The 14010-nt window shown below is 38.0% G+C and overlaps 1 protein-coding gene across 18 annotated transcripts in view; it reads left to right on the plus strand.

The window, feature by feature from the left end:
• Positions 1 to 14010, plus strand: part of RALGAPB (Ral GTPase activating protein non-catalytic subunit beta) — a 91289-nt gene that overhangs the window by 30138 nt on the left and 47141 nt on the right. For 10 of the 18 annotated variants that reach the window (XM_008517414.2, XM_008517415.2, XM_070589202.1 and 7 more), the window contains 7 exons: positions 2666 to 2844; positions 4162 to 4310; positions 4439 to 4655; positions 8398 to 8599; positions 11427 to 11594; positions 12113 to 12227; positions 12612 to 12759. In XM_008517414.2, the coding sequence (XP_008515636.1) occupies positions 2666 to 2844; positions 4162 to 4310; positions 4439 to 4655; positions 8398 to 8599; positions 11427 to 11594; positions 12113 to 12227; positions 12612 to 12759 (1178 nt within the window). Of the gene's footprint in view, positions 1 to 2665; positions 2845 to 4161; positions 4311 to 4438; positions 4656 to 7137; positions 7174 to 8397; positions 8600 to 11426; positions 11595 to 12112; positions 12228 to 12611; positions 12760 to 14010 lie in introns of all 18 variants that reach the window. The other 8 variants (XM_070589198.1, XM_070589199.1, XM_008517412.2 and 5 more) reach the window with 1 other exon arrangement.

Here is a 14010-nt window from a genome sequence, read left to right on the forward strand (position 1 = left end):
CCAGTCTTCCTCAGCAAAAAGAGGAGGATTGGCAGCAGATGTTAGCTCAGGGCTATCTTCCTCAAAAAAAAAGAATGTTTAAAAAATGATTTGGTTTTGACATCCTTTTTTTGTTCTAATTTTCATTGGAAAGCCTCTACTACATGAAATTTTGAGTGGGATGTTAGTTGTTGATAGTAGATACTTATTTTTATTATCCTGGTTTCCTAAGCAATTACAAAATGTAAAATTTAAAAATATAAATAAAATGAAGAATAGTGCTCATTTTTTTCAAATTGTATATTGGGCTCCATTTAAGCAATTAAGTGGTTTTTCTTCTTATTGATGTGCTATATTAATTTATTTCCCAATATTGAATCATCCTTCATTCCTGAGAGAAAAGTTCTGCTTGGTTATGGAATGCTGTTCTTTTAATGTTTTTCCAAATTGTCTCTAGTTTTAGTTTTTGACTAATTTGTGTTTTGGTAGCTTACAAAAAAAAATAGAATAGGAAACTTCCTATCCTTTTCCATGCTCTGTCCCGTGAAAGTTACGTGTTCCTTAAGAGTCTGAAATAAATCGCCAGTAAAACTTTAGTCCTGGAATCTTTTTTGAGAGTTAGTTCTTGGATAATGTTTTCCCGTTTCTTCACTATTAACTAATTTCTTCAAGCTTTGTCTTTCTTGTTGAGCTGAAAAATTTGAGTATTTCATTCAGGGTTCCTTTGGATGTAAAGACTAGGAACCTCCTTAAGCAAACACAGGTGAAAGAGAGGGGTTATTGTGTGATGATGGAGAGGTTTCATCTGGCTGCAAGCAGCAGTGAGCAAGTAGTCCTCATGATGAGTGGTCAGAGCAGTCTTGTGACAAGCTGCTCCGTCATCTGTTGACTCTTTTTCTCTTGGCTTTTTTGCTTCTCTTGTGCATACAAACGGTTTACTTTCTCCTTCAGGCTTCCGTTGAGCCCCTGTTTCCTCCTGCCTTTGGGGTACACACAGCCTTATGATAACTGCCCAGTGGTGTAAATAGCTGTGGTACTGTGTGACTCTCCGACTCTAACCCTTTCAATTCACTGAGGCTTTCCCTTTGCTCAGATTCTCAAAAGAGACAAATTGTATCAAATTATTTTTGTTAGTTAGGCTATGTCAGTTGTAGGTCTCTAGCAGATTTCTGGATAGACACCTTTTGGACGTTTTACCCCACTGGTTAAATGAGCTGTGGCTGGGTGGGAGGCAGGTCTATGAAAGTCTTATTCGGGTCTTACTCAGAAGGGGCTCCCATGATCATTAGCAAATTTACTAGGACGAGGCTGAGTATGATGGTGAGACAGGGGCCAAAATTTTTTCTAGTATGGTAATGCTTTATCTTTTTCCAGGTAAAAAAAATATTTCCCTTGATTTGAATGCTACTATTCTCAAATGCTTGTCCTTGGACTTGTTTGTGCGTGGCCACCTGACCTTCAGGCCCTGCTCAGAGGTTCTGTTTCAGTAAATCTGGGTGGAATCTGGATTTTTAACAGGCTCTCCAAATGTGTCAGATACTCAGGGCATTAGGAGCTACAGGAAGGCAGTTTCTGTTATCTAATCCATATTCTTTGTTACCTGTTCTCATTTCGAATTTTATTTTTTTCTTCAATCTGTTCTCTGAATATTTGAGTACCAATAAAATCATTTCAAGTTTACCTCTAGCGAAACTGGTATAATGCCTTTGTCTCCTCAGTTTTCAGTGTCAGGTAGACATGAATTTAGCAGAGCTCTGCTGCACTCAGGTGTAGTCCACTCCAACCTTAGTGCCTGTTTTCATAATTTCTGAACAGAAGAACTGCAACCCCTGGCAGGTAGTGCTGCTAGAGATTCCTCATCTTCTCTCCCCACCTCATGGAGTACAGTTCTAGGGGTACAATGTCCTAGTGCTAGAAGCCCATTTTCCCTACATGCACATGTGCTCCCTCTCCCCACTTGGAATTATTTGAAATTAAGATTCTGTGTGGGTGGAAAATGAGATTTCAAAGGGCAGAGAAGTACACTGATTTGTATTTCTCAGCCTAGTTCTTTTGGCTTTGTAGCTGGTAGAAATTCTTTCCAGATGCTGGCTATAGATTGTTTAACAAGGTTACTTTGAGTTGAATAGGCTGTTTAATGGACAGCTAAGCAGACCATTTTGAGTATAAATCTAAATCTGTTTTTTAATGGAAATAGTTAAAATTATTTATACACAAAATATAACTCAAGCCCAGGTGCATTGTTTTGAAATACATGATTTTAGTAACTACACATGAACACAAATACTAATCCTGATTTTCAGACAGTTTTTAAGAAATTGGAAAAGTTAAAATAAGATATTTTCCTTGGGGTTCTGGTTGATTTGTTTATAGTTTTACCATTCCATCACTTAATTCCAAACATATTAGAAAAATATCCACATATACTCTTAAAAAATTAGAAACTTCTAGTCTTATTTTGATTCTCATTCTCTGGACAGGCAGAGTAAGTTTGTGTAAACATACTGAAAATTTTCTGTAAAGGAGTGTTGACGTTTGAGTCCCTAGCCTATTAAATAGAGATCATTCTCCTCTCTGAATCAAAGAAATAGGCACAGACAGCCCTGGTGTTAAATTAGATTGCATGCGTTTTATTGCTAAAGGAACTTCTAAATGTTTAATTAATTCTTCTCTCTCTTTTTGATAGTAATCCCGTGGATTTGAGTAACCCAGCCATTATAAGCTCTACTCCCAAATTTCAGGAACAGTTCTTGAATGTGAGCGGAATGCCACAAGAATTGAATCAGTATCCCTGCCTTAAACATCTGCCTCAAATATTTTTTCGTGCCATGCGTGGAATCAGCTGTCTGGTGGATGCATTCTTAGGTGAATTTTGTGTATGTTGCTAGATGTTTGAAGAGCTGAATGTAGATGACTCTAAAGTCTAGTTTTAGAAACTATTTTGGAAAGACCAAAGAAAAAGATGAACAGATCTGGTTATAAATAACAAACTGGGAAAAATTATTTGCAAGAAATGTTATAGCTAGGGAGTTTTGGTTGTCTTCATATAAATAGATTAAACACTGCTAAGAAAAAGAATAAGACCTGGTAGATAAATGGACAAAGGATGTGAATAAATGATTTACAAAAGACAAAAGTGTTCATTCTCACTAGTAATATAAGAAAGTACAGATTAAAATGCATTAGAGGTCATTCTTACATGTATCATTAGGAAGCAAATTATACCTTTTGTGAACTAATGTTTTAAACTGTTTTTCACATTTTAGGAATATGAAAAATCAGAACTTTTTTAACCTGTTGTTGAAAGGCAGTGATATTTAATATCTATCATTTTCTAAAACGTCTGTTTTGTACACTTTGTTCATATGTCACGTAGGTAATATATTAGTTCAAATTAAGTTTGGCTGCACATAACAATCGAAAATACCAGTGGTTGAAACAAGATAATTTATTTTCACCCATGTGAAGCCCAGGGCTAGGCAGTACAGGGCTGCTATAGTGGTTCCATTATTGTCAGGGACCCATGGCCCTTCCATCTTGTGACTCTCCATCCTTTGTGCACTCACTCATGGGCCATGATGATTGAATGAGTTCCAGCCACCCTGTTCAGGAATTAGGAAGGAAGGAGAGTCAACACTTGATTGGTCTTTTTTTTTTTTTTTTTTTTTTAAGATTTTATTTTTCCTTTTTCTCCCCAAAGCGCCCTGGTACATAGTTGTATATTTTTAGTTGTGGGTCCTTCTAGTTGTGGCACGTGGGATGCCGCCTCAGCATGGCTTGATGAGCGGTGCCATGTCCGTGCCCAGGATCATAACTGGCGAAACCCTGGGCTGCCACAGCAGATCGTGTGAACTTAACCGTTCAGCCGTGGGGCCGGCCCCTGATTGGCCATTTTAAGGAGATTTCTTGGAAGATCCATCCAACAGTCACCCCCTTCACTGTGGTCAGAACATGGCTACATCTAGCTGTAAGGGAGGCTTCAAAATATAGTTGTTTATTCTGAGTAGTCGTTTTCAGCTAAAATTTGTGGTCTTTCTCAGGGAGAAAGGGCAAGTGGATATTGGGAGGCAACTAGCCGTCTCTGCTCTAATCTGTCCTGAGCCTTCACTGGTGTTGCTTGAGGAAGATTTTCTGACCATCTTTTTTGAACTATGAAAATTAATTCCATTTTTTTTTTTTAAGGCATTTCTAGACCCCGATCAGACAGTGCTCCTCCAACACCCGTGAATAGATTAAGTATGCCTCAAAGCACTGCTGTCAGTACCACTCCACCACATAACCGGAGGCACCGGGCTGTTACTGTGAATAAGGCCACCATGAAGACAAGCACAGTAAGAGTTTTCATCACCGTTATTATGCTGTATAAAGATTGGCTTTTTAATCTGCCATCCTTTTTAAAAAGTCCTACTGTTTTCTCAAACTTTTCATGTGTGGATGTATTCTTGTGTTCTTCTAATAGGTTAGTACTGCTCATGCCTCGAAAGTTCAGCAGCAGACATCCTCCACCTCTCCTCTGTCCAGTCCAAATCAGACTAGTTCAGAACCCAGGCCACTGCCTGCACCTCGGAGACCAAAGGTTAACAGCATCTTGAATCTCTTTGGATCATGGTTATTTGATGCGGCATTTGTTCACTGTAAACTTCATAATGGGATAAACAGAGACAGCAGCATGACTGGTAAATATTGCTCAAGAAATACGTTACCATGTTTTTTCCTTTTCTTTTTTCTTTTTAATCTTTCCTACCTGCAAGATTAATGTTTCTTAAAAAGCTCTCTGTCTCTCACCAAGCAATGTCTTGTGCTTAACCCCTTCCAGCTGAAGTAACAGAATTTTGGAAGTTTTCCTACCTGTCCTTTTTATGTATGTTCTATGAGGTTTGGCTTTTGTCTGGTTTTATTTACTTCAGGTTAGCCACTTTTTGTTGAATCAAATTTCTTTCAGTAGGTGACCTGGAAGTTACCTTCATGTCAGCCAGGATAATAATATTGATATAAAGAATTAAAGATTTTGACCAGAAATTTATTTACAAGAAGTGTTTTCTTAGATTTTGACAACCAGTCACTCATTAGTACATATAAATATCGGAAAATTTTCGCTTCACAAAAGACTCTAACCTCTTAGGTTTTATAGAGAACTTTATTTCAAAAATACCATTTGCTCTGTAACTAAATAAGACTGGTGGAGAATTAATAACCCTGATATCTTCATTTAGATTTTATTACAGAAGTGATGAAACTCTGTCTTAATAAAATCTGATTCATTTTTGTCATCTTACCATTATACTTAGAAGTAGTGGCAATCGGGTACAGGATGGGAGGGTGGGGTACTGCAGAACGTACTGAATATTTATGACATGTCTTATAAAGCTGAATAATGATGACCAGGATTTATTGAGCTGCAGTTACTCGGTGCCAGGCACTGTGCTATATGCGTTAATAAGTATATTGGTTGTGTGTTAAGAAAGCACATTTCCACTGGGGTTGGAAATAGCTTGAGATAAAAGGATGCCTAATTGCATTAGTTTATGCATCCCTAGGGAGAATGTTAATTCCATGGGTAAAACTAATGTAATGGTCATAAGGGTCTCTGCTTTCTCTCAGAAATGCATTCTTAGCTATTATGTATCATCTTAGGACTAAGGTCTGTGTCTGTTAGCATTATACACATACATTTATTTTGGGTGTTCTTACAAATCTTTTAAATAATTTAGAAGGGTTGTGAATATAAAGACATTTTTCAGGAATATAATTTGAGGTTGCATGGTTGAGTTAGGGATTCCTTTGTTTATTTTGTTGAATTCAGACACTTTATATTCTACCATTTCCATATTATATTTATTTACAAGTTTGAAAGTAGTGCTTAATTATGGATAAGGAAATGTGCTTACTTATGACTAAATGAAAACTTTTAAAAACCCATTTTTGGCTTATTTTCTTATGTTCATGTGCCTTATATTTTGGGATTTCTGTTTATAATTTGTATTGTAGTTTCTAGAATGAGTCAGTTGTATGTCATTTTTATTTTTATTAAGATGCAATTCTTACAGTGTAACTTTTGATATCAAGCTGTTGACAGTAAAATCTCTGAATCCAGAGTGGCTCAACCTACTGCCTCCTTGGTGGGCTTGCTTAAAGGGAACTTACTGATCTTCCCACTCTCTAGGGAGTTTGTAACAGCTTTGCTCAGCATTTTGTGCCAAAAGGTAGAAACCAGAATTCAAATCATATGTGGGCAACAAATTCTTATTTATTTATTTATTTTTGATGAAGATTAGCCCTGAGCTAACAACATTTGCCGTCAATCCTCCTCTTTTTGCTGAGGAAGCTCAGCCTTGAGCTAACATCTGTGCTCATCTTCCTCTATTTTATATGTGGGATGCCTGCCACAGCCTGGTTTGATAAGTGGTACATAGATCCACGCCAGGATCGGAACTGGCAAATCCTAGGCCACCAAAGTGAAGAGTGTGGACTTAACTGCTTTGCCATCGGGCTGGCCCCAACAAATTCTTGTTTTTAATTCTTACCATTTGCCTTGGTGGGGAAAGGCTAGAAACCGCCCCCCTCACACTCCCCAATGCCCCATATTCACAGGTGAGAAAGTCTGTTACATGACCCAGGAGATAGGAGTGTCCAGATAGCTGAATGAGTTAGAGTGCTATTGGGTGCCACTCTTGAGGTGTTGGGGGTGGTGGGAGGTTTCGGAATGCTAACACTGTTAGTCTGTTTTCTAAGTACTGGCTGCCATCAAGGAATTCTGCCATGCAGTTCACCTCTAACTTTAAATGTTTGCTTCTATGAACTGGATAGCTTTAGATTTACGTGACAGTACACTGTGCTTTGTAAAAGTAACATTGAGCTGGGAAGGGTTAATAAACTAAAATTTTAATGCACGTTATGGGCAGTTCAAAAATCTCAGTTCTTTGTAGTTGTGTAATATTCTTCGTTCATTGTTTTGCATGATACAAAAATCATAATTTTGGATCTGAATGCACAATTTCCTATGTTTTTGAACTAGCTTGTGGTATCATAAATCTTTTAATCTAACTTTTAAAAAGCTAAAAAGCTTCTTAACTTACTGTAAAATTTCACCATCTTTAAAGTATTTTATAATTACTACTGTCCTTTGATTTGTTTCCATTTATTTCTATTATCTTGCAGCATCTTTTATCCAAATTCTTCTTTCTTATAAATCTTGTAAGTAGGAACCAGAAGCTTCTCCTTAATTGCAGTCATGTTTTATTTTTTTCATAATTCCATTAAAAAATTTGATTGTCATTGTCTCTTGTAGTTTTTGCACTTGGGAAGAAAAATACTTTTCTGTGTTTTGAATGGGGAAGATTGTTGGCAAAAGCAAATTAATCTGCCTGAATCAGTCCCATTATTTCTGTACACTAGTCTGGTCATGTCATGAATTCCAGGATTTTGCACTAACTGTGTTTTGGCTTTTTTTTTTTTTTAAAGCTTTAAGCTTATTTTTATACAGATTTAGTGTTTGATTTGTATGCATTCTGCATGTAGTGTTTTTCAAATGTATTATTGCTGGATAGCTTATTCAGGACGAAAAATGGCTCATGGGAAGTTGCATAAAGATTTATGCTTAACTCTGCATTCTATTAAATCTATTATTACAAAATAATTTAAACATTTCATGTAGAGTGATAAAAGATTTCAGAGTGATTTTCATTACACTGTGAAATCTTTTGTTAAAAATAAAAGCAACTTTCGAAGGGCTTCTGTTTCAGTGACAACAAATGACCATGATAATCTTTCTTACCAATCCGATTTTCTGATGTATCAACCTCAAGTTAGCTGCTGTCTGTGGTTGTTAAAATTCATTCTCATTTTGCTTGGTTGGGCGGTTCTTTGGTGTGTGTGTGGAGTTGGGTGGGTGGTGGGAATTCTATCTCTTCCTCCCTACCCATTTCTCATCCTTCCTTGCCCTCTCCCAAAAGTATACAAACTGGCATGGGATTGCCCATTCAGTTATGATATGTCCGTCTGGGGTAATGTATAAATTGCAGTAGCTGTTTTTCTTAATGTTTAAGCATCATTCTATAGGGGGAGGAAAAAAACAGAATAAATAATAGAAAAGCCAAATTCTGTGTTATGTATCTGTATTCACATACAGATATATTACAAATGTATTCTGCTTATCAAAAATTCAGTTGAAAAATGCTTCTTGTAGAATTTGTTAAAATGACTATACCGCTGTAAATTAATTGTTACCCATTTTCAAAGATTCCAGAGAGCCCTTTTTTTAAAAAAAAAAAATTAAGACATAGTTGCTAAACAAAAGCATTATTGGATTCTATTCAAGTAGCTATTTAATGACACCAACATTTGATCTTTGTGTCCAGGGTCCCATGAGCCTATTTGCATATTGACAAGTATAATAAAACCCTCCTTTTCTCTCCCCAGCCATTACAACACAAGCTAGCATGGAGTTTCGACGGAAAGGGTCACAAATGTCCACAGACACCATGGTTTCCAATCCTATGTTTGATGCAAGTGAATTTCCTGATAACTATGAAGCAGGAAGAGCTGAGGCTTGTGGGACACTATGTAGGATTTTTTGTAGCAAGAAGACTGGAGAAGAGATTCTGCCAGCTTATTTATCCAGGTCTTAGAATTTTTTTGTTTATTTTTCCATTTATATAGTTTTGATGGTGAAACTGTTGTAGCGTGGCTTCGTAGGCTGAATTGATAAGTAAATGTTGGTTTGAAGTACCTGCAAATGTCTGTAAGTAATAAAAATTTTTCCTAACTTCTTCCATTCATTTTACCTGCCTTATCAGGTTTGGTAAAGATCCTTAAGACCTTTTTTATTGTAGAAGTTTTATTTATTTGATCTTATTTGCCTTTTATTAATTATGGAGAGATTTGGAAGGACCACAGTAATTTTTAAATAAATTTTTAACACAATATTCGACTCTGTAGGTGGTCCATAAATGTGAACTATAAATCCTGCCTCTGAGGAGCTTATTTTTCTGAGTGAGCAAAGCCATGAACACAGGTAATAATGATCCAATAGTAATAGGAAGTCATAGAGGAGAGAGGCACAGATAAAGTGCTGTGGGCATTCAGAGGATGAAGCAGCATATACTTACCCTGAGGGTTCAGGAAGGAGTTATAGTGGATTGGGTGATTGTGCTCGACTTATAAAGGATGGGTAATGTTTAGACTGTGTTAGCAAGTTGGGTGGGATCATCTTATCCAAATTTATGACTTCAGTCTTTGTGAATGGTTCTGCCATTCATTCAGTTGCTCAGGCAAGAAACTAGGAGTCATTTTAGACTCCTCTTCTTTCCCTCTGTATCTTTATTTGGTCAACCAACTCCTGCCTTTCTGCTTTATCTTAATCCTCTTTCTAATCTCTCTGTTCCCACCGTAACACTTCACGCCTTGTCACTTTTTTCCTAAATGAATTTGTAATGGCCTCCTATTTTTCTTTGACTCTATTTTCCTTCCTCACATGATCATTCACATGGCTACTGAAGTGATGTTAATATCAAGAGCATTCAGGTGTGTGTGTACCTACTAGGTTCTCAGGAGAGAGGATTAAATTGACTCTATCAGGGAACAAAGTACAGAAGCATATAGATATGAAACAGAGTGGTACATGCTGGGAACTGATCAGGGATATCTTAATAGGCTCTTGGCTTTAAGTAACAGAAAACCCTCTCGATGTGACTTAAGCAAAATGGGGATGACTTATGAGAACCTAGTGCTATTTAATATATTCTAAGGTCAGGACATGCAGTAGGGCCTCACAAAGGGCAGGAACCAGGGACTAGAAAGTGTTCAAGGACCAAAACAACTTTCCTCCTTTCTGCTCTCTGTCTAAATGGTCTCCCAGAACTGCTTCATTCTTCTCGTCTCTGCAGATCATTATCTTGTATTGCAGTCTACTTCTAAGTTCCTAATTTCCGTGGCCTTGGTCTAGGTGACCAGCAGGGCCAGTTAGTGTCTCTGAATCCGAATATTCAGATTCCTGGGAAAGAGGATCTGATTAATCAGATGTCTACCTCTTGTCTAGTTAGCTATGAGTGTGAAGGTGGGCCACATGGGATGCTGGCACCCTTGCAGTGGGGCCACATTTCTTAGGAGGGAGACTAAGGTTGGGGAGATACCCCATATGGTATCAATAGAAGGAAGGGAGAAGGCTGTGACCATGAGCTTTCTGTCTGGCCCATAAGACTGGATGGGTGGTAGTATGACCAACCAAAAGAGCAGATTTTTGAGGGGGCCAGTGATGAGCTTAGTTTTGAACCTATTTGAAGTGCCTGTGGGATATTTATCAACAAATATTTACAGACTTTTACTAAGTTCCTACTTTGTACCAGACACTGCACAGGGAGTACTGGAGTAATCAGTAGACATGTCCTGCCCTCGGGTATCCAGTACAGTTTTGGCTAATAGATCTGGAGCTCAGTTGAGAGGTAGGCGCTAGAGACTGATTGGATTATATTTGGTGGCTTAAATAGTGTTTAAAACTAGGCTAGTGGAAGAGATATCTTAGAGAACTGAGGAACACCAATATTAGGAGGCCGTGGAGTAAGAGAATCTGTTAAAGGAAATAGCCATAGAGATCAGAGAAGAAGAAAGAGAGAAGGAGGAAGTAATCAAAGGGTTGAATGCTTTAAAAAGGCAAAGCAAAGACTTAGATATGTCTTCTGGATTTAGCAATTGAGAGGCCATTGGTTATTTGCTAACCTGGTTTTAGCTGAGTTCTAGAGCAAGAAGATAGATTGAAATGGGTTGACAGTGACCAGGAGGTGAGGAAGTTGTTTTTGGAGAGTTTTGCAGAGAAGAGAAGAGTGCCTTACGATAGTAGAAGAGTATACTGATGTAGTTGCTTCTGAAAGATGGAAGATTGAACACTTAGTGGATAGCGGGTGAGAGGTAGAGGTTAAAAGTAAGGTATACGCAAGTATATTCTCAAAAGGAGTTTTACTCACAGTTACCTTCATATCATGATGAACGCATGGTTGAATGAGGTTTCTTCCTTTCATTGTCCCTCCAAAACTAATGGGGAAGGGGAAAAAAGGCACAACCACACACTTTTTTTTAGGAATTGTGAAATGCTGCAAAATTTTACTGATGTGGAATTCAATTCAGTAATTCCTCCAGTTTATTGATAATTACTGCAGCCATTTGTTTGGTTTTGTTTTGGTTGCTTTCATTTGCAGGCACCTGTAACTTTGAGTTACAGGGCTTAAAACTTCCAGAAGGTATAATAGATGTGAATCTTTTCTTCCTTTTCATTAGGAAAGAACATTTGTTTATTAGTGTATTTGATTCTGAATTGTTTAACTCCAGTAATAGCTTTTAAAGATAGAAGTAATGAAGAGTGGAAGTAGACGTTCAGATGACTATGTACAAAATATAAATAATTATAAAAACAGTTGATCAGCAGTTTGTTTAAAATTTTTTTCTTGCTTTCCTAGATTTTACATGCTTTTAATTCAAGGTTTGCAGATAAATGATTATGTGTGCCATCCTGTCTTGGCCAGCGTTATTCTAAACTCCCCTCCTTTGTTCTGCTGTGACTTGAAAGGGATTGATGTTGTGGTTCCTTACTTTATTTCAGCTCTTGAAACCATTTTGCCAGACAGGTAAGCCATCATTCTGTACTAGTATATCAGTTGTCGGGTTTGACCTGGTCTGTTTTGGTGCTGCCTCCCCAGTTTCCTGATTTATCCTATCCAGTTGTCTTCGTAGCCCGAGGAGACTCAGGCCACATTAAATGAGTGTAGAACATCCAGACCCACCTCATCCCTGAACTGCTTCCATTCAGCTTTGTCCATGAGCTGGTTGAATCCTTTTTGGCCTGATGTAGAGGAGTAAGAGCAGCAGTAGCTCAGAGGTCCTACTTTTGTAGAGTCGGCCTTACATTTAAAATCAGTCAATCAATCTGTCAGAGTCTAGTTTAATTCCCCAACAATTTAACATAGAGATTCACACACACGCATACAAATTGCAGAATATAAACTCAGTGGAAAGTAGTTACTGCATTCTCTATGAGACCAAACCCAGTGCTTGTATTGTGAAAAATTGGCATAATGTATATTTGGCAATAGCTAAAAATATACTTTAGTTCAGAAATGCTAATAGCTTTTTTTTTCTTTGGCAGAGAACTCTCAAAATTCAAAAGTTATGTAAATCCAACAGAATTGAGAAGATCTTCCATTAATATCCTACTTTCTTTGTTGCCCCTCCCGCATCACTTTGGCACAGTCAAATCTGAGGTAATGTTTTATTAAAGTTTTTTATAGTCTGTATTCTGTTTTGTGTACTAATTCAAGTCAAATTACATTTTGAAAATGGAATAGGAGCTTTTAAAAATTGTTTTCAAATTATTTCAAGTGAATCAGCAAAGTTGATTTGTTGTGGTATTTCTTCTGTCAGTCAGCCATCATGCCTTGGTCTACCATTTCAAGTGGTGTTAGGTTAGTGACATCTGATACCATATGTTGTGTGAGTTAGTGACAGACTTAGCACAGTGGCTAATATTAGGCAGACTGAAAGCCTTGCTTGTTAGACTCATTTTTCCTTTGTGCACTGTAGCAGTTCCTACCTGGGCATAGTGTACCACAACAGTTGATGTTAAAAATTATTTGTTTCTTCCGTAGGTGGTCCTGGAAGGAAAGTTTAGTAATGATGACAGCTCTTCTTATGATAAACCAATAACTTTTTTGTCCCTGAAGTTGAGACTTGTGAATATATTAATAGGTGCCTTGCAAACGGAAACGGACCCCAACAACACTCAAATGATACTAGGTTTGTGTTCACACATTTTTTTGTAAGTGAAAATCCAGTTATTGTTCACCCCAGCCTGCTGAGGAGGCAGGGGTCAGGGGTGGAAGCCCAAGCCTGAAGCTTTATTCTGAATCAGAGGCAGAATTTGTTTGCTTTTATATGAAAAAATTTAAAGGGGTGAGATGAGAGAAGAAAAGCATTACAGTGGTCTTGGTAGGTCATTTTTGCTTAGTTTTATTTGTGTTCTTTGTTTTTCTCTTTTCTACTAGCCCTTCCTCTCTCCTTCTATCCCCGTTTCCCCCCACTACTCCCCCCTTCCTCTCTTCTCTTTTCCTCCTTCCTGAGTTCTGCCTCTTCCCCTTCCTCCTGCCCCTTACATATATGTGAAAATATTTTGAGTTGGATTTAATTCTGGAAGCCCTGTCAGAACCCTGCCAAGAGGAAATTGAGGAGTAGCTGTTGCTATGCCTCCTGCCTTTTTCCTTATTGATTTCTGTTGGTCTCCTAATCATACTGATTCTCTGTCTTAATTGGCTCATCATTATATGGCCACTGCTGAATTCTGAGCCCTCTTCACGTCTCAGCTTGATTACTGCATCTGTCTCTTTCTGTACTTCTGGCTTTTCATCAAAGCCAAGGGCCTCGTCCTAGGTACAGTACTCTGGTGGGAATACTAAAGAAGTGAATGGCATAGCTTTTATCCTTGAACAAGTCTCATTGCAGAGATTGGAATACCCTCACAAAATTGTCAGGTAACAACAGAAGGCAGTGCTTGTTGCCTTCATGTCATGTCATTTGGGGTGTCCTCAGTGTTGAGAGAGAAGAAACTGAAAGAGCAAGGAAGACTTCATAGGGGGAAGTGGAAGTTAATATGGATCTTTTAGGACAGCATTTGAATAGGCAGAAATGAAGTCAGGGTTTCATTCTAGGAGAGGAAATGCCATGGCCTAAGAATTGGTGATGGCAGTAGTGGTTGGAGTGGGTGCTCAGGAAGGATAGTATGTTATGCAGCAAGAAGGTGGAAAGAATGGCTAGAAAGAGCTGATGAGATGGTAAAGAATAAACTAGATGCTTGCTTCCAGCCAGCACTAGATCTACCAGGGATGGAAGGATTTATAGAGTAGGGGGGTTTTCCTACACTATTCAAGCCAACACACCAGCACAGCAAAAGGGACAAGTGCTTTAAGTAGACACTGTCCAGGAATAAAGACTGCATTTAGCCAGAATTTCTCTCATGCAAAATCTCTCAAGGCCCTGACTTACAGTTGAAGA

This window comes from Equus przewalskii, chromosome 21, assembly GCF_037783145.1.
Source record: "Equus przewalskii isolate Varuska chromosome 21, EquPr2, whole genome shotgun sequence".
In the NCBI taxonomy this organism is placed as follows: Eukaryota; Metazoa; Chordata; class Mammalia; order Perissodactyla; family Equidae; genus Equus; species Equus przewalskii.